The 19842-nt window shown below is 44.2% G+C and overlaps 2 protein-coding genes across 6 annotated transcripts in view; one reads left to right on the forward strand and one right to left on the reverse strand.

Moving 5' to 3' along the window:
• The window catches only part of AVEN (apoptosis and caspase activation inhibitor), a 191847-nt gene extending 183290 nt beyond the window's left edge, over positions 1-8557 (forward strand). Inside the window, exons 4-6 of the mRNA XM_027553460.1 lie at positions 3739-3834; positions 6893-7253; positions 8049-8557. Of these exons, the coding sequence (XP_027409261.1) occupies positions 3739-3834; positions 6893-7253; positions 8049-8164 (573 nt within the window). The 3' untranslated portion in view covers positions 8165-8557. The remainder of the gene's footprint in view (positions 1-3738; positions 3835-6892; positions 7254-8048) is intronic.
• Positions 8558-8685: 128 nt separating this feature from the next.
• The window catches only part of RYR3 (ryanodine receptor 3), a 557802-nt gene continuing 546645 nt past the window's right edge, over positions 8686-19842 (reverse strand). For all 5 annotated transcript variants that reach the window (XM_027553458.1, XM_027553456.1, XM_027553457.1 and 2 more), the window contains 6 exons: positions 15865-15999; positions 14450-14606; positions 13325-13389; positions 12811-12911; positions 10608-10659; positions 8686-9661 (listed from right to left, as the gene is read on the reverse strand). In XM_027553458.1, coding sequence (XP_027409259.1) covers positions 9566-9661; positions 10608-10659; positions 12811-12911; positions 13325-13389; positions 14450-14606; positions 15865-15999 — 606 coding nt within the window. In that variant the 3' untranslated portion in view covers positions 8686-9565. The remainder of the gene's footprint in view (positions 9662-10607; positions 10660-12810; positions 12912-13324; positions 13390-14449; positions 14607-15864; positions 16000-19842) is intronic.

The following is a 19842-nucleotide window of genomic DNA, read 5'->3' on the forward strand; positions in this document are numbered from 1 at the left end:
GTCTAGGCCACTTAGTACCAGCAGTTGGGTTTTCATTTTCATCTGGGGGCAGTTTAGCGTGTGGGTAAGAGCATAGCCTTTAGAGACACAATCCTGAGTGTAAATCCTAGTTCTCATCTGTAGAATGGAACTAATCATTAAGTATAACTCAGAGTTGTCATGAGGATTAGATTGGGTTATAAATAAAAGTTCTGTGCAGTTCCTGACACATGGGAAACACTCAAAATTAGCCTTTATTCCTACTGTTACTTGTTCACAAGAGTATTGTTTAGCAAGAAAATGGAAATGGCTAGATTGGACCTCCACAGTTTTGGGAAGGAGGGACTGAAGAGGTCAGAGGTTGGAGGAGGAAAAGCAGTGGGAGGATATTGTGCTGGCTAACGGGAGGGGATGTGGGCTGACAGCATGGGGCCGTGGTCGGGAAGACAGTTCCCTGATGGATGAGACTGCGTGGAGGACAAGGGAGAATATGTCACGGGCCAGACAGGAGACATAAGGACAAGAAAGATTCACAAGGGCTCTGAGGCTCTGAGCACGATGACGAGGTGAGCAGTGACAGCTAATGGAGCAGAAGAAGGCAGTCTTGACCATGAGTGTGTTGAGTTGACATGTCCCAAACCGAATTCATCACTTCGCCATCAGAACTGCTATATGTCCCACTTCACTCCTCATTTGGTTCTCTTTATTTTTGCTTACTTGAGAGAGAAAAAGAAGAGGAGAATCTGTCTATATATCTATCTTCTACCTATCTGTCCGTCTACCTACCTACCTGCCTGTCTGTCTACCCGATATCTGTCTACCTCCTTACCTGTCTGTCTATCCAATATCTGTCTGTCTATCCCTCATGTGCTTCCCTGTCCCCAGTGCTGCTGGGGACATGAGGAAGTAGAGCTGACAGCGGGTCCTGGTGAAGCCCCTGACAGGAGAGCGCCCAGCACCGTGGCTGTGACTGGCCTTCACAAGTCTGTGGCTCACGTGCAGGGTGAAGAGGATGCGGCCTGGCAGTCAGGGTCCCTGCTTCAGCCACGTTGGCCCCATTTCTTCAGGGGAGTTGGTCCCTTGGATCCCTGAGTGACGTTTTCAGACCTGTTCTTTGGACAGTGGGGGAACATGGGAGGAGGGAATGTGAGGTGGGAGGAGAACTTTGTAGGGTGAAAAAATAGGCCCATTATTTTTTAAAAATCATCTGAGGCTTTTTTTTTTTCTTTTCATTTTACTTTTCAGTTCTGTTGACTAGTGACTTGTTTATTCCATAGAGCTTCCTCAAGCACCAGCAAGCACTGGGTGACATGTGGTGGTTCCTGAACACGTGTCTCCTAATGGCGTATATGCCCTCCCTCAGTTCCCCGCAAGAGTGCAGTTCTGGATGGGACTCTGTACATGGAAGGCACCCCAGCTTACTCCTAAGTATTGCTTGATTTGGGCACTTCCGCTGTAAAGGGGCCTTGAGTCCCCACATGTGGACGATGAGTTCTGTAGCTACCGAGGAAGGTATAATGGTCTGACTAGAGGCTGTAAGTGGAGTTTTAGCTCGCTGTGCCCTCCCAGCATCCAGGTCTGCAGAAGAGGAGGCACCAGGCGGCCAGGCATCACACACGCTCCAACTGAGAATGGGTATAGAGTTGGCCAGGTAGGTGTGGAAGCCAGGCACTCCAGGCACAGTTAACCCACCAACTACTTTACAACATGGAGCAAAAAAAAAAGCTAACTCATGGTGGTTATTCCAGTCAAACCTGTCTTCAAATTCACACTTTACTGTTACAAGGAATTCACTACAGCTCCCTTTATGTCGAAGGCATTCAGCTTTAGCTCTTTAGAAGACAAAGTGGTGACCAAAAAAGGGAAAGTCTTCTTACGCAGTGGTGTATGATGAGGGCAGGTTCTAGGCTCTGGGACTTCTACAGGGAGACCAGCAGAAACCACTGTGCTGGGCTGGTGTCGTGAGGGCCTTATGGTGACAGCACCTTGTCACCTGGGCCTTGGATGGGGGGTGGGAATTAGAGACATGGGGGTGGGAGCAGCCAAAGGTCCGTCATTCAGGACTCAGCACACAGGCACAGCCTGGCCATTCCTCACATCTCACAGACTTCCTTGTTAACAGCATACCTCGTAGTGTGTTGCACCTGATGTGAAAGTGGGGAGGAAGTTTGAGCACTTGTGGCTGGACCGCAGCACGTCTCAGAGGCCCTCCTCTGGAGACCTGAGAGTGGTTGGCAGCTCTGAGTAGTTGGCAGGCATGGTGGAGGGAGCAGGGGGTCTATACAGTGGGAAGGGTGAGATTTCCGTTTTGTAATGAGGCGATTTACTCGTGTGTTACACATTCAGGATCACATTTTTCTAGTGGTCTGAGAGATTTTCTTCAAACTTCAAAACAAAGGCTGGCCGTGCTGGCCCTCATGAAGTCTTGGGTGTGCTGAGTGCAGGACCAAGGCAGGGCGTGTGTGTACTAAATTTCCTGCTCTCCTGCCAGAGCTTTGTTTTCCTCCATCCTGTTCCCTAAATACTCTATTTTTAGATGTAAGTTTTTTTTTTTTTCTAGGGCAAGGGGCCACATCTGCTGCTGCCGGCATTGCTCCCCTAAGAGCTAGCCATCTTCAGAAAGTTTCAAAAGGGCAGCTGAAAAGCCATATTGCATTTTTCGATCGCTGTGTACTTCTGTTGTGAGGCTCAGGAGTTTGAGTGGGTCTGGATTTAGTGCTGGGGCTCTACTTGAGAATACCAGGAATGACTCCCTACCTCCAGTCATCATAAATGCATCTACCCAAGACATCCTTATAGTGGATTTGAGACTCCATGACCCCTGGGTTTTCTCTGACTTGAAGTCTGTGATCACAGCAGAAGGCACAGTTCTACCTAGACCTGTGACAGTCCTTGGTGGATGAGATGGTTGGTGGTATCTGACTCTTAATGTGGTGATTTCACCCACCTTTTAGTTTTTCCCTTCTCTTGGATGGCCAGGGTACCTAGAAGCAGCTGTTAGGGGTCATGAGATAATCTGGAATGCCTTCTCAAATACAGTCAATCTGTGAAGGCATTGCCTGGAAGGGACTTTGCGCCTGTGAATGGGAATGGAGTCCCAGGGAGTTTTAGTGTTGGCCTCACACGTAGAGCTGCCAGCTGGAGGGTAAGTTTCCATCCCCTGATTTCTGGTTGGAAGAGAAGTGTACGCACATGGACTCCTCTGGCTGTGCCGTCAGCCCCAAGTCACTGTCGAGACAGCTCTCCACTGCTCTCCCAAAGGCCAGCCATCTGAATATGGAAGAGGTGTCAGTTATGTTTCATTAAATGCTTTGAATTTTCTCTGTAATTCCAAGAATGTCCACAGTTTCCAGATTACCATGCAGTCTTTTTTTTTCCCCCTTTGGCCATGCAGCGCAGCCTGTAGGATCTTAGTTTCCTGACCAGGGATCGAACCCATACCGTCCCCCGTCCAGTGGAAGCACAGAGTCCTAACTATTGGACCACTGAGGAATTCCCATACCATAGAGTCTTTGATTCGAGTGATTGCTACCCTGCTGCTACTCTGACCACCTGAGCTGTGGCTCAAGAAGGTGGTTTTGGTTTTGCTTATCTTCATGCAGAGATGATAGAAATTAGAACCATATGATTTATGATTGGGTCACTCCCAGCTAAAAGTAATGGATGATTTATTTACAGTTACTACTAGCGTCTTGTGCCCTTTTATTTCTGAAAGGTCATATGTAATCATCTTGATTGATCAATTTCTCTTTTCTGTAGAATTCAGCATTTTATGTGGACTGTGAGTCATTGGTTCGAGCCCTTCAAGAATTGCCTCTCTCACTCCGACTCAATGTTGCTGCTGAATTGGTTCAGGTAAGAACCCTGATGACATCTTGAGGCTGGTGTAAATTAGGGCAGAAGAAGAAAACTGAAAAGTATCTCCCTGCAGGATGTCTCAGAATCAGCTTTTCCTTTCAACAGGCTGAGGGTTTTGTATCAGATAGAATTTTGTAGTTTTGAGGGAGAATGAAATACTTTTCAAAGTTTTTATCCTGTTTTATTGATATATTTGGAACATTTTAAAGGATAAAATGTAATGGAATCGAATGAAATGTCAAAGTACAGAGTCTGGCTTGTGTTGTACCCAAAATGTTTATGTGTCAGGCTCTGTGTTAGGCACTCAGGTTACAGTGGTGAATAGACAGACATGGTTCTTGCCCTCATGGAGCTTAATCTGTCAGGAAAGACGGGCATTAATCCAGTTATCAAATTGCACTAAGTTTGTGAAGGATAAGCACTATGTGCTATGAGTTTGTAATAATGAACCTGTATGATGTAGGAATGACTTTTCTGAAGAAGTTACAGATAAACTGAGAGCCAAAGTATAGGAACATTTGAGTTGAGATTTAAAGAAGGGTAACCCAATCAGATCTGTAATAGCAGTGCTAGTAATAATGACAACAATAACAAAGAACATTCTGGCGGCAGAATGGAGAGAAGACGTGGGATTGGGGTGAGTGTGTGTATGGGGAAGTCTGCATATGCACACCCATGCAAGAGTAGAATAGATGAGGAGAGGCAAATTAAGTGGCTCTTGCATGGTTCAGGTGAGTAATACTGTAGCCTGGACCAGCAATGGTGGGGAACTGCACTTTATCAAGAACTGAACTATAAAAGTAAAATTAATAGGACTTGGTGAAATGCTGGTGATGGAGCAGGAGCAGGCAGAGAATTCTTCTGGGTGTTCCGGCTTGTGCGACCCAGTGGTGGCTAGTATCAGTGAGGCTTGGACAGAGTATGAGTTTGTTCTGAGATTTCAAAGTGAAAATAATAGTAATTTGAATGTAGAAATTTATAGTTCAGAATTAAGGACTAGAAATATAAATCTGGGGGTTACAACCAGTGTAAGGTAGGTAAGAGGAGCCACTGAATGGGATAAGAGAGGAAGCGTCCAACAGTTAAACCAGAAGGAACTTTGAAATTTCTTTGAGACTTGACTGGATTTTTTTTTCCTTTTTTTTAAGTGAAACCCTGGGCAGTACTAAATAGAATGCAAGCAACTAAAATGATCAGTTTTGTTCTACAGATGAATATGATGCCAAGCTTAAACATCACCATGAACTGGCTACGCATCCAGTTGCTGTTTCTGTGGCACTTAACTTGCCTCAGATTTAGGGCAAGTAGGATTCAGGGCTGGGGGACAGTTCGGGGCTGAGAAGTAGAAAGGCTGGCATTTGCCTCTGATGGGGAATCACCTGGGGCTTCTTTCGGAATGCGTGGGCTTGTCTTAATGACAGGGCAAGTGTCACTTCTCCTCTGGGTGTCCAGTGATGGTTAGAGTTTGGACATGCGTGGTTTGGTCCCACACAATGAGGGATGGTTAACAGGACCTCATTGGGGTGAAGGTGATGGGGACCCCAGGACTGAGGAGAGAAACGGGGTGAAGTGTTAGGAGAAATCCAAAGTGAAGGATGGCACGCCTGAAGAGGAAAGATATAAAGTAATTACAGGAACTTTGAAATTAAAATACCATCCCTCCCCCGTTATGCAGAGCAGTTAATCTCAACTGTGTCTGTACCTTACTTACCTGGGGAGTGAACAGACAAAAACCATGCTGGACAGCCAGTCCAGACCATCTGAGTGATCACAAGATTAGAACCGGGGCCCACATCCCAGCTTCACCCTGCCTACTGACAGTGCTGTGTGAGTGTTCAAGTTCATGTGTGAGGCTGTACTGTCTCAAAAGCCCTGAGGAGTTACTAGCAGACTGGATCTGCTCAGGATGCTTAAATGTACGAGTAAGGGAACAGTGGCTCCAAGAGCAGCTGAACCTCCTTTTGAACCTACCCGACTGCTGCCAGGCTGGTCACCCCAGTCTTCCCTCCAGAACTATGGTTCTCAGTCTTCTTCTACATTACAGTCACCTGAGGGGAGGGTCTAACTCTATTAAATTCCAACATGTAGAAAAGTGCACATGTAAATCTTTATAACCATGGAATCACCATCTAGATCAAGAAACAGAATATTGCCCCCGCCCAGAACCACCCCCACCACACCCAGCCCTGACCCAAGGCAGTACTTTCCTAAAACCACTATTTTGACAAGAGTTAGTTTTGCCTGTATGGGGAGTTTTTACAAATGTAATCAGATAGAATGTTTTCTTTAGTGTCTGGCAATTTTTAGTCATGAATGACTGCTATGCTATGCTATCCTAAGTCACTTCAGTCGTGTCCGACTCTGTGTGGATCCCATAGATGGTAGCCTACCAGGCTCCCCCGTCCCTGGGATTCTCCAGGCAAGAACACTGGAGTGGGTTGCCATTTCCTTCTCCAGTGCATCAAAGTGAAAAGTGAAAGTGAAGTCGCTCAGTCGTGTCCTACTCCTAGCGACCCCATGGACTGCAGCCTACCAGGCTCCTCCGTCCATGGGATTCTCCAGGCAAGAGTACTGGAGTGGGGTGCCATCGCCTTCTCCGAATGACCACTAGTAACATTATTTTTCTTTTTAGTGAATGTGTCCCTTCACCTCTGTATTTGTGCATTTTAGTACGATGAGCAGATCTGATTTACTTATTACTCCTCCATGCCTTTTACAGATGTCTGCCTCGTCACAGGCGTTAAGTGTGTATTCACATTGACCTGTGGCTCTGTCTGATCTCAGGCCAGTGATGGGAATGCATGGGCCTTTTGATTTCAGCTCTAATCTGGTTAGCACAAGGCTGAGGTGGACATAGCGGGGAGGTGTCCCACATTTACCCGTATTAATTAGAAGGGGTGCTGGGACAAATCTGGATGGAGAAACTTCATGACCTTCCTGTCTGAACTGAATTTCCTACTCCACAAAGTCTGATGGCTTCCTCTGCTTTAGTTCCTGCTTAAGCAAATAGGGCAGGACTCACAGTTTTAACTCAGATATTGTGTTTCTCTTTCAGACTGCCCTTCCTTTAGAGCTCCCTCAGGTGAAACCGAAGAGAAATAACGATGGCAAGGGACTAGGGATGCAGCTAAAGGGGCCCTCGGGGCCTGGAGGAAAGGGGTCCCTCTCTGAGATGAAATCCACCACCACTGGCTTCCCCGTGTACCCGGGTAAAGACGGCCCAGGATCGGGTCCTTCCAAGGGTTCTCAGAATCCCACTTCCCTGCTGCAGTTGGCAGCAGATCATTTGGAAGAAGAGCTAGATCTGCTGCTTAATTTAGACGCGCCTGTGAAAGAGGGAGGTGACATCTTATCAGACCAGACAGCTCAGGACCTGGAATCTGAGAAAAGGGGGGACCTGGTCCAAGCAGCAGCAGGTATGGTTTTTATTTTATTCCCCACCCATCTTCTTGATTCTGGTGTTTTTCTGAGAATAGCTTCACATCCCCACACATCTTCATCGGTGTCTGCCATCGATCTGGCCTCGTTCACTGACATCTATTTCTGTGCTCACATCTCCGCTTCCCCCTGAGCTGACCTTTCTGACATCGTTCTCACTCGATAATACTGGCCTTCCAAAGCTGCTACCTGCCTGATTGCAATCTTAAACCTGGGGCTACAAATGGAACTCATGCTATAAAAGGCATTTAGAGCCTTGTGGCCTCAGCTGTGCAGCAGCAGACCTTTTAATCGACTGTCTGAATAGGCCTGTGGACCAAGTCTGTGTGCTTCTCGCTTGCTATTCTGCTTTTGTTTAAAAAGGAGGAGAGTTCCTCACATGCCCGTTCTGTGAGATGGTGGCCCATCTGACAGGGAGAGGCCTAGTGACTGCCCCGTCCATACACTGCCCTTAGGACCCTCTGATGGCTTTCCAGGATCACTGCTTAGTAAAAAGGAAACAGAGCTATTGGTCTTTAAAAAGAAAAAAAAAAAACCTCATGAACTGTGAGATTCACCATTCAAATAAATAGAAGAGCAAATCTACCCCATTTATGAACGTGTTTAGGTATTATTGGATCTTCTTAGGGAGTAGGCACAGTGACAATGTTTCCTCTTATCAGGAGCAAAGTAACAACTTGGCTGATTTCTAGCATGGATCAAACCCCAGGGAAGCATTAACCCTCAATTCTGAGACTAACATTAAGTTGTTAACATTGCGTTTATTTTCTTAGAACCTGCAAACCCATTTGTGTTGGAAGAAAAGAACGTGACCTCGGGGCAACCAAGTATATCCAGAAATGTTACCGAGGAAGAGCTTGAAGACTGGTTGGACAGCATGATTTCCTAATGACAAGGAAAGAAAGGGAAAAAGAGAGAGGGAAAAGAAAATGAAAACTGCCTGAAGCCAATTTTGGTTGCCTTGTAAGGGTGCGCAGGCCCAAGGCTGTCCTAGAACAGCTGGTTTACAAGCATGACCCCAAGCCCATGTGTCCATCACGCTTAGCACAGTAGATGCCTTCCTCCATGTTCAACAACATCTGAAGTAGACGTTTAAGAGGCTCGCTACATTTGTTCTCTGGCTTTAGTAACTGAATAGATGTCTTAAGGGCAAGAGATGTTTCGGCCCTTGTTTCCAGTGTCTTCCTCTCTGTGTTTACAGCATAGCAGGTGCTGCTGATGAAGAGAAGAGAGCTAAGCAACCAGGCATGCATTTGGCCAAAATAAACACTGGTCTGTAGATTTTCTTTCTTTCTTTCTTGTGTGGGGAGCTGTGTGCTATTTGTTACTCCCATGTCCCTTTCCCTGCAGTCACAGGGTGGTTGGGAATCAGCCAGAAGGTGGTTCATTACAAGAGGCCAAGCCGTGGAGTGGTGTGTATGACTTTATTGCAGTGGGCACTTCATGTTACTTAAGGAGATTCACCTAAATAGAGCAGCTCCACTACTTACAAGGGACCATAAAGCGTTGCTCAATTTGGCTTAAGGTTGAGATTTTTTTTTTTGAATTTTCAGTACAGTACTTCTAATAACAGCAATTGGTAAGCTGTTACTGAAAAAAAAAAATGAATAACTTTTCAAGTGCAGTTTCATAAAGTAAAAGAAGATCAACACAACTGATTAATGGAACTGTCCATCTTGAACATAAACATAAAAAACTTGCATAGCTATATCTAAAGAGGTTTTTAAGGCACTTAATCGATATTTCAGTGTCGACAAAGTGGTGGTTTCTTGTTTTTTTTTTTTTTTTTCTATTTCTTTAACTGCTTAAAGCTTTTCAAGCTGATTCTGGATACATTCACTAGCAAGTACCATGGGAAAAATTAGACTGCAGTTAAAATGATTTTTTTTTTTTTTGTAGCTCAGACCATGAATCATTAGTGGGCTACTGTCACATGGCATTCACATGTTTAAAATTCCAGGTATTATGCATCTAAAACCCTACATCTCCAGCCCTTCCCTCCGTGGTGTCATCCCAACATACTAGTTAGAACTGAAAAACGTGAAGACTGTCCACTAGAGCTTCCTTGATGCTGTGCCATCCTTTTAACATTTTGACAGGTCATCTCCCACAGTGTAAGTCCATTAGGTACAAAAAGCCAAGTCAATTCCAAAATATCACAAATGTGTAATGAACTCTTCCTTGTACGGGAGGCCTTTAGGAAATGTCACTTTTCCAGTGTGTTGCAGAATTGTAAGAGAAGGATTTTATTGACCATCCAGAATATGGTGGAGGCTTCTTTCATTCCCATTTATCCAAGCTGATCTTCGTATTGTTTCCGGAAGCAGTCACCAGCTGGGAAGAAATCCCAGCACCTTTCTTGGTACATCTTCCAGACATAAGATTCCTGAAATAGTGAGAACCAACCACAGTAAGCTGAAACGCAATTTATTTTCCATCTCTGTGTCTCCCTTTGGGAATACTGATGTGGATAAGTATGAGGTCCCAACTGGCACATTCTTTCTTGCTCTATTCCCAGCCACCACCCCACCCCCAGGCTATTTTGGGAGCAAGAAGTCATTTCTCCCTTCTCCTGACCACCACCTCCCCTCCACCATCCCTAACAAAAAACCCCCAGTGAAACCAACTCAATGATTGCCACTAAAAATACTTAAAGATTTAGCAGTGAGTTGATTCCACATCATTTGTAATTGGGAGGAGGCAGAATGTATGATGAGAGCGCGCCCACTGAGGCCGGGGCCAGGAGAGCTGAGGCTAGATACGGATGCCAGTTGCCTTTAAGTGTCTGAGCCATGACGTTTTCCTACAAAGCCAGTAACGTTTGAATATTTGGTAACCTACCTTTTCCTCCTGTTCTCTGCCTTTGTTTCTTGTTCATACTTAGTCACAGAATCCCTCTGACACACACTCTGTCACACCCACCCCTTTGCGTCCCTGAGTCACCCACATAGGAGGTCGTTGTCTTCCTTGTGCTGTCTCTCCCACTGTTTTACTCTGAGGCGCCTGCTCTTTGCTGCACCGCCCACTCCGCTTCACATTGTCTTTTTCTCTGTTAATGTTCTCCCCACCTCCAGTTATTCGACTCAGAAGCAGCAACCCTAAGGGCTTAGCAAACGCCAGTGTGTGCTGGGAAGGATAACCAGGGGGCCTTTTGAAACAGATGGGAGTTGCCTTAAAATTTGACTTTGAAATTTACAAAGAGATGGTATAATCATGCAGGAAGCAGTGGGGAAATGCACAGAAGAGACGGATGGGGTCATTTCTCTACTGAGTTTTGACTTAGGAAGGGGAAGCCCTAACACAGGGGTGTGATTCTGTTGGATATTTCTCACCTGTCCCGTGTGCTCTGTCTCATCTTTGTTAATCAAATACATGAGGAAGAACCTGGAACAAGGAAAAAAGCTTTAACGACCGAAGGAAAGACAGTATTAGATACTTTGGTTAGAAAACTAAAGTTCACTTAAGTGAACTGGAGAGAGGATCAAGCATGTTGGTTAGCATCATGCTGACCACTGTACCTTTCAGAATTGGGGAAACATGGCGTGACAACATACACCATTATTTTCTAATAATAATATACATAAATCTCAAAATGAGCCTTTCTCTGAAGAGAGGTCCTTTTTACTATCACCAAACCTTGAGCTAAGATCACTTCTGAGGAAGCATTTGTAGCTACCATTTTACTGTTTTTTTTTTTTTTTAAGTCCTAATATGAAAAATAAAATGGTAGCCAAAACTCTAACCATATAATTTTTAGTTGGCTAGTTTATTCTCTTATAGGAATGCAGAATTGAAATCATATGTATCTCAAAGATATGTCACAGAAAAGTGTTGATAAAAGTAGTGACTCTCATTCAGAAGTTGCCCTGATTTTTCCAGAAGTGTAGTTTTATTGTTGTTGTTGTTGTTTTTAACAAACAACGGAGGTAGGCCAGTGTAGTTTCACTTGCTCTAACCAGGAGGCTTGTGTCTAAGGTTTGAGTATGTCTAGAACACAGAATCATGGGAGGCTGGGGCTGGCCTCTCAGCTCACATTATGCAATCTCAGAGACGGCATCCGAGGGATTCGGCCTGTGCCCTTCAGGAAAATGACTGTGAGGCTGGTGAAAGGAAGAGAAAGCATAAATAGCATCCTTGGGAGGGTGAGGAGAGCGTGAACCCCAGATTTTGAGTTCTCCCAGGATATTCTTAGGTTTATAGACTCAGATTGTGGCCCATGGTGAAGCAATAACTACTTTCCATCCTTTTATCAGACTAAGAAAGGAAACGTGACCAGTATCTTGTCATATAGGACATTATTGCTTTCCTAGCACATTTAATTCACAAAGCACAATTTTCAGGGGCGGGGCGAAGTTTTAAACATGAGTAAGACTGGTTCTCTCCCCTCAAGCTTGCTAGTGGAGGGGCACAGAGAAAATACACTATTATGTAGAGTGCCATGGGAAGTACCTTCAAGAGTCCCAACTGTTCTCTCTCCACGGGCCTGAGATGAGCCACAGGCTCACCTTTTCTAGAAGTACATCCATCCTGATCACCTCCATGAAGATGCAAACAACAGTGAACATTCATGGTTTGAGGAAAGGTATGCCAAAGTGATTTTTTTTTTTTTAAACCTGTGTTTCTGTCTTAAACTCATTTTAGCAAAAAGACATCATTACTTCTCTTTGACAATAACCTCCCTCAGTGGCAAGGCCCATTCTATCCTAAAGAAAGATTAGGGTTTTCTAAACAATAAAGGGTAGACTCAGAGGGGAGGGGCCAGGCCAGTTAGCAGAGCCCAGCAGTTTCTTTTCTTGAAAATGATGATCACTTACAGAATCTGAATTTTCAGGAGATGTATATTCCCTACAAATTCTGTAAGTTTCCTAGGCAGTTTGTGGCACACAGTAGACTCTGAATATCTTCTGCCCGAATGAGATATTTATTATTTACCTTCTGGGTGCCAGGCCTCAGGTGCTGGGATACAGCAATATGAAAACACACACATCTTAAAGAAACCCAGCCTGGAAATTAACCCTGGAATCCAGCATCGTGCAGGTCAGGGGCTGCCTTGACAAGAGCAAATAGGAATTGGTCGGGAGGAAGGCCAACTGCAGGGGAGAGTGAGTGAGTTCTAAGGAGAGTGGGGGAGAGAGAGAAATTGGAGACTGTGAACAGGCACACTTTTCCATTTTTTCTGAAAGAGAAGGAAAAGTGGGGCCATAGCCTTCTTTGTTTAGGATTAAAAAATATTATAAGGTGCTAGGAAAAATCCCCAAGAGACAACCTGCTGGAGCTAACAGGACCTTGGGAAGGGATGGGATCTAATTCCAGGTGGAGAAACAGTCTGCACACATCTAGGAAAACAGGAGAGGCAGGGTATATGGCAAAGATATGGCTCATGGGGACTCCTGCAAGTTCTTTCCTGATTGCGCCTACTTTCCAGAGACCAAGGAGGAAGAGACATTAGCAGAGCGCGAACTGTAAGACGTAAACTGCACTTAACCCACTGCCCTTCCCCCAACCCTGTCGCCTCCGCTGACCAAGGATACTCACAGGTAGTTGGCTAAGTTGTGCTCTTGCAGGGTGTGTGTTTCAAAACCATGAGGCGTTGTGTCAAAGTAGTCATTGCCAATCCCACAGATGAAACATTTAGTCTGAGAAAAATAACAGAAAAGGCGTGAGTAGGCGTGACATTACAGGCAGTTGGAAAAAGGGTGATGATCTCTGAATTGAGAGATACTGAAAAATATTTCCCTTTTGTGCTTCAGGCTATTAGTCACCTACTCCACAGTGTCACGTACCTAGCTTCTGGCTAGCGGAGGGTACCTGCTCTCGCCCAAGCCTGGGGCATGACAGAGGTGGCAGGTGGGAGGAGGGTAGGGCACAGAGGGTGGAGCAGAAGAAATGCCCAGAGCTGGTGGATGGGCACAGATAAAAGGACAGGCATGGAAAACAAACTTGGGTAGTAGTTTTGCCTAGGGCTGAGGAATAGCAGAACCTATTGTTTAAAAAATCCATGTGCTGTGAGATACAAAAATGGAGTTGGGATTAGTAGAACTGTAGGTACCTCCATATCCTCTCGTACTTGTTCCTGCTGGTCTCTCAGCTCCCCAAAAGCATCAATAATAAGACCTGGAATTTTAAATATGAAAACAATGCTTTGCATAACCTGTCTAGTAGTTCAGAGCAGAGGCCACTTTGTTTAAAAAATAAAAAGGGGAATTATGAAGCTGAATGATACAATTAAACCAAAATCAGAAAAAAACAAAAAACAAACCCACTTGTGTTTTCAGATGCTGCATCCTGGTTAATCATTTTTCATGGTTCCTCTTACTCTACCTCTCTGCAATATTTGATGCTAACTACTCACTCCTCCTTGACTCTTTCTTCTCATCCTTCCTTCCTTGTCCTGCTGTTTGCTGGGCTGTTCCTTTTCTGTCTTCCTTACTGGCTCTTCCTCTTCCAGCCCCTTAGGCACTGATGTGTATCAATTGGGGTTCCTCCTCAGCTTTTTTGCTTTTGTTTTTGGGAAATCTCTACACCCACATCTTCAACCACCACCACTAATGGATCCCATTTTTTTTATTTTTGCATTCATTAATACTTATTTTATACGTCCTTATGTAATATTTTTACCTTATACCATTCCTGATTTGTCTCCTAAAAGACCTATTAGAGTTAACTGCTTGTTGGTCCTCAATACCTCTATGGCTCATAGGTCTCTCGACTTGTCATGACTTAAACTAAATCTGTCACCATCGTTCTCTAATTCCTGACAAGCTACTAACATACCAGTACCTCTCCCTGCCAAGAAGGAAAAACCATGTCACACACTCACAGCTCCTCTTTCTGCTCCTTCCCCACCCGATTGCCTGGGAGGTAAATGATCAGGGCAGAAATCATGAGGGCCCATACTAACCACAGGAGATATTTAGGAAGCAGAATAAGATGGAAATGATCAGTTCAGATTTGGCAGTGAAGGAGGGTGGTCCTCTGCAAGGATGTTCAAGTTTCTGGTATCACTGCCTGGGTATATCTTTGGCCTTCTATATAGTAGATGTCTAGAAATGTCTTGTTTGAATTAACAAGTGAATGCACAAACCTCTTTACATAAAACAATTAAGTGATAGATGCAGAAAGGTAAAGAGAACTAGACTGAGCCCCGTACATACAACATAACTGGTAAGCATACCTTGGATGATGGCTAGCAGGATGACAATGACGAAGAAGAAGAAGGTAATGTCAAAAACGATGCGATACATTTCATACGGGTCCCCAGCAGGGTCTTCAATTTCATCACCAATGCCACCTCCAGCTCTCACTCCCACGTACATGTGGAACAGGTAACACTAGAAGAAAAATCATGGCAATTTGAGTAAAAGCTGCAGAGTTTCGTTTGTTGTTATGGAGATGGTCTGATCATTCATGTAATTAAAAATATGACAGCCCTGAGGCAGGAGAAGGGTACGCTTCACAATAATATTCATACCGCTAACTCTGGGCTTGCACCCCCTGGTGTCTATAAAGATGCAAAGATTGCTGTTCCATGTAGCCTTTAAATGATATTTTTTGCTCCTTTTCTAAAAAACAGTTTTGAACTACTGGACACACACGTGAGAATTCACTCTAGGCGTGTATAAGATAAAAGGACTTTAGGCTATGAGGAGGATGGCATAGGCCAGATATGAATTTTATCTCATTTAATTTTAAAGTCTCAGCCTCCAGGAAAAGGCTGCCCTCCTCCTGCATTCTCCGCACACCGAGGAGCGTGGGGCTCCCCAGAGCATCTCCTCCCAAGCTGCACACATGCACCAGGTGGGGTTCACAGATCAGGCTGCCCCGTCTCCTGACTGGCTGTGATGGGTTCGGGATGCAAGTGTGGGAAGCAATCTAAGGGCTCGTAAATCAAAACCCAGGGGCAGCACAGAGCCTGGGCGGGCCACACTGGGGCTTCAGCAACTGTAGTGTTGGTGTGTCAGGGGTGCTTGCCCTGAGAAGGTATATGGAGGGTTTTTAGCCAAAAAGTGCCTCCATTTTCTGGAGAAATGATCACAGTGGGGGCAGGGGAGCAGTGTACTGTCACTGGTCTCTATTACACACATTCTTTTCCTGAAATCTGGTCCCTATAAATGTCTAGAGATGCTGCTGCAGCTAGGCCCTTCTAGCCCCGCAGAGGCTGCCCTGAAAGGACCCTGCTGCCCCAACCTGATCCCACTGCTGTGACATTTTTCAGATGACATGTGTTCTGAAAGAAGGCCCACTGGCTTGCTGAAATACACTGAGCGCCAGGTTCATGGGATTCTTTGCTCCCAGCTCTCAAAGGCAAAGAATCCAAACTTCACTTCCATGAGATACAGACGTAGGTTAACTCACATCTTCACCACACACAAATGTGGGTAGATGACCCGCCTACCTGTGTACTTCTCCTTCCACCTGGACCCAGACAAGTGGCATATTCCAGCACTTCTGTCTTTCCAGGGCCCGCCTCGCTTTTGGACCAGACATCAGTTTTCTGTTCTCATCTCTGTCATGCTCTGTCTCCATGCTGCCACTCTGCCCACAGCCCTTCTGCCCCTGCCAGGCTGGGCGGCCCCACAGGGAACTCACCGTCATCATGTCATCACACTTCATGTCGGGCTCGTCGTCGTCTTCACTTTTGTTGTAGAACTTGCGGAAGAAGTTGAATGCCACCACGGTATAGAGATAAACCACCACAGCCAGGAGACCAACGGTCAGGACCAACTGGGAGCAAAGAGAGAGAGAGAAGAGGAAGTGGGTCTTCACCTTAAAAGGCTGGTGGGAGACTCCAAGAAAACAGCAAAGTGGAACGATGAGGGGACGGGAACAGAGGCTGTGACACTCCAGATGCCGAGAGATGAGACCAGAGAAGAAAAACAGGCTTGTCGGGAGAAGAGTAATGATGAGCTCTCACGCACTGAATGGGGTCCCTGAGATTCATATGTTGAAGCCCTAATCCTCAGCACCTCTGAATGTGACTGCCTTTGGAGACAGGGCCTTTAAAGAGATGATTTAGGGCCTTTAAAGGGGTGATTAAATTAAAATGAGGCTCTTAGGGTGAGCACTGCTCTAATCTGACTCGGTTTTTTTAACAAGAAGAGAAGGTTAGGACTCAAGAGAGATACCAGGTATGCACTGAAGCATAATAAAGTGAAAAAGCTGCAGGCCATGGAGAGGGGCCTCAGGGAAACCAAGCTACCCACATCCTGATCTTGGACTTCCAGCCTCCAGAACCGAGAGGAAATCAATGTCTTGTCTAAGCCTCCAGTCTTGAGTACAGTAAGCCCCCTAGGTACGAATGAGTTCTATTCCACGAGGGTATTTATAAGTCCAACGAAGTTAGCCTAGATACCCAACTAACACAACTGGCTATATAGTACGGTATTGTAACAGGTTTAGAATACTTTTCACATAAATAATACGTAACAAACACAAAAAATAAAGACATATTAAATTTTACAGCACCTTGAAAAGTACAGTGGACAGCAGCTGGCACACAGGGCACACCGTATGTAGGGACTTACTGTACATTGCTACAACGGCCTGGGCAGACTAACGCCTGGGGTGCTGCACAGGGGCACGTGTAAACCATGTGGGACTGAAGGATGAGCAGAGCCACGGCACTCTAAGGGTGGTTACTTTGGTTTTTTACAGAGAGAGCAATGACCTGAAGCTTCATGATGTAGCTGCTGCTTATTTATTTGTAGTTGACTCACAATGTTGGTTAGTTTCAGGTGTACAGCACAATGATTCAGTTATACACATACCCCCATACATATCCTTTTTCATATTCTCCCCATAGGTTATTACAAAATAGTGAGTATAGTTCCCTGTGCTATAAAGTGAGTCCTTGTTTATATTTTATATGTAGTTGTATCTGTTAATTCCAAACTTCTAATTTATCCTTCCCTACCCCCATTGGTAACTAAGTTCTAATGCTGCTTCTAAAGAAACTGCATGAAATTAACACATTTGTAAATCAACTATACTTCAATAAAAAGAAAAACTGAGTCACACTGCTGTACAGAAGAAATTAACATGACACTATAAATCAGCTATACTTCAATAACATTTGTAAAAAATGCAAACTACAGATTCCTTGGGCTGGTGGGTATCTATCCCCACATCACAGTATTTCATAACGAACCATGAACTGGGTAACTGTCACAGCTTTGCTCAACCATAAAAATTCTTACAGTAACTTCAGAGTGAAATCTTTCATAATGAAGAAACCTACCTTGGACCTTTGCTGGCGTCATAGGGCCTGTTTGTTTCCTGGCTTGTAGGAAGCACCATAAATGAGGACTACAGAAGACCTGCTCATCTGGCCTATGCCAGGGAACAGGTGTTGGGCTGCATTTGGTGAAGATCAACAAGATAAAATCTTTGCCCTCAAGTTGCTACACAGAAGGAAGCGGGCAAGATAAGTACCAGAACTGACGTATTCAGTGACTTCTTGAACAATGAATTTAGTAACTTTATATCTTAAATAGCAGACTTCACAGACAGAAGCGCTAAAATGCTCTTGGGTGAAATACTTAGCCTCTCTTGAGTCTCAATTCTCTTAAGTGAGTATAACATCTACTTTGGTTGTGAGCCTGTTGCAACACTTGGCACATGGTACAAGCTAGGCACATTTTTTAAAAACCATCTTGTCAGAGTTTAGTCAGCAAGCCCATATAAAAAAATGATTGCTTATACTTTTCATTTAAGGTGTACTTTTGCTGTATAATGCCACTAAGCCAAATAACAAAATGTGAGCTTTCAATATCTGAGTAAAGGGGAAGAAAATAATTCTCTTGATAAAAAAAAAAAAAAAAACATATTGGAGAACTGGCATTCCATAAATCACATTTTGGGAGAGGCCACTTTTATAGGATAAAACTTCCCAAGACACACATGGAAAAATGATACACAATGCTATTTCTCTCCAGATCCTGTAAGGAAGAATGTACCGCTCTAAGCAAACATCTGTATGACCGGTTCTGTTATCACCTCCCCAGACTTTTAGCTTTTGTGGCCGCAAATGTCTGTCTCTACCTTCCCTCCATTCTTTTTAGTGTCAACCAAGAAACAACCAAGAAACTGTTGCTGCTACCAGAAGCCTAGAAGAAATAAACCATCATAATATCTGATGATCTAGCACCCTTTCATTTTAGAACACTTAAAAGTTAATTTAACTTTTTTTTCTGGTTGGAATTTTCATTTTTTAAGGTGTGCAATGTGATGACAATATATGCATACATTATAAAATGATCACCATGCTCAAGTTAATGAACACGTCCATCATCGCACACATTTCCTGTATGTGTGTGTTGAAAACACTGAAGAGCTACTTTCTAAGCAAATTTCAAGTATACAATTCAGTAGCTTTAACTGTAATCACCATACTTTACTTTAGATCCCCAATTTATGTATTTATTTAATAACTAAATAGCTAATTTATTTAATAACTGAAAGTGTGTACTTTTTGACCAATACTGCCATTTCCCCCAACACCCCCTGGTAACTACTGCCCTACTCTCTGGTTCTAGAAGTTTGCCTTGTTTATTATTTCACATAAAATGACACCATATGGTATTTGTCTTCCTGTGTCTGGCTTATTTCACTAAGCATAATGCCCTATAGGTTCATCTATGTTGCTGCAAATGACAAAGCTTCTTTTTTATAGCTGACTGATATTCTGCTCTATGTCCAGAGCAAATTTTGTTTATCCAGGATGGATATAGGTTGTTTTCATATCTTGGCTGTTGGGAATAATGCTGCTATGAGCATGGAAATATAGATATCTCTTCAGGATACTGATTTCATTTCCTTGAGAGAGAAATATCTACCCAGAAGTGGAACTGCTGGATTAATATGGCAGTTCTATACTTAATTTTTTGAGGACTTGCCGTACTGTTTCCTATAATGGCTGTAATTAACTTCACCTTCTTTTCTCCTTTCTCCTAGAAAGATTTAGAGAGGTGAGGGAACATGTCTCATTCGTGGATTTGCACTTAATGAGGAGTAAAATGCTACAGAGTTTGTTGACAGGAGGAGCCATTTGTGAATTTTAATGAAGGGATTGACCCTGACAGTTCTGTAGTAGACAGACTGGATACTGATGAGACTGGATATAGAGCAATGACTATACAGATATATATAGACATACACACATACATGTATATATAGCTGTGTATGTCTGCATATAGCTGTATATATGTGTGTAGATAAATATCTATGGGGCTTCCCTGGTGCTCAGATAGTAAAGAATCTGCCTGCAATGCCAGAGACCTGGGTTCAATCCCTGGGTCAGGAAGATCAAAGCAATGGCAGCTCACTCAGTATTCTTGCCTGGAGAATTCCATGGACAGAGGAGCCTGTCAGGCTACAGTCCATGGAGTTGCAGAGTCGGACACAACTGAGCAACTAACACTTTCACTTTCACAGATATCTGTCATTGGTTCTTAATTGGAAGCGTGTAGGCTATAGTCATGTGGTCACAAAGAGTTGGACATGACTGAGCGACTTCACTTCCATACTTCCATCAGAAGTACCTAGTGACTTTTCTAAGTACATACATTG

This window comes from Bos indicus x Bos taurus, chromosome 10 (assembly GCF_003369695.1).
Source record: "Bos indicus x Bos taurus breed Angus x Brahman F1 hybrid chromosome 10, Bos_hybrid_MaternalHap_v2.0, whole genome shotgun sequence".
Classification (NCBI taxonomy): domain Eukaryota; kingdom Metazoa; phylum Chordata; class Mammalia; order Artiodactyla; family Bovidae; genus Bos; species Bos indicus x Bos taurus.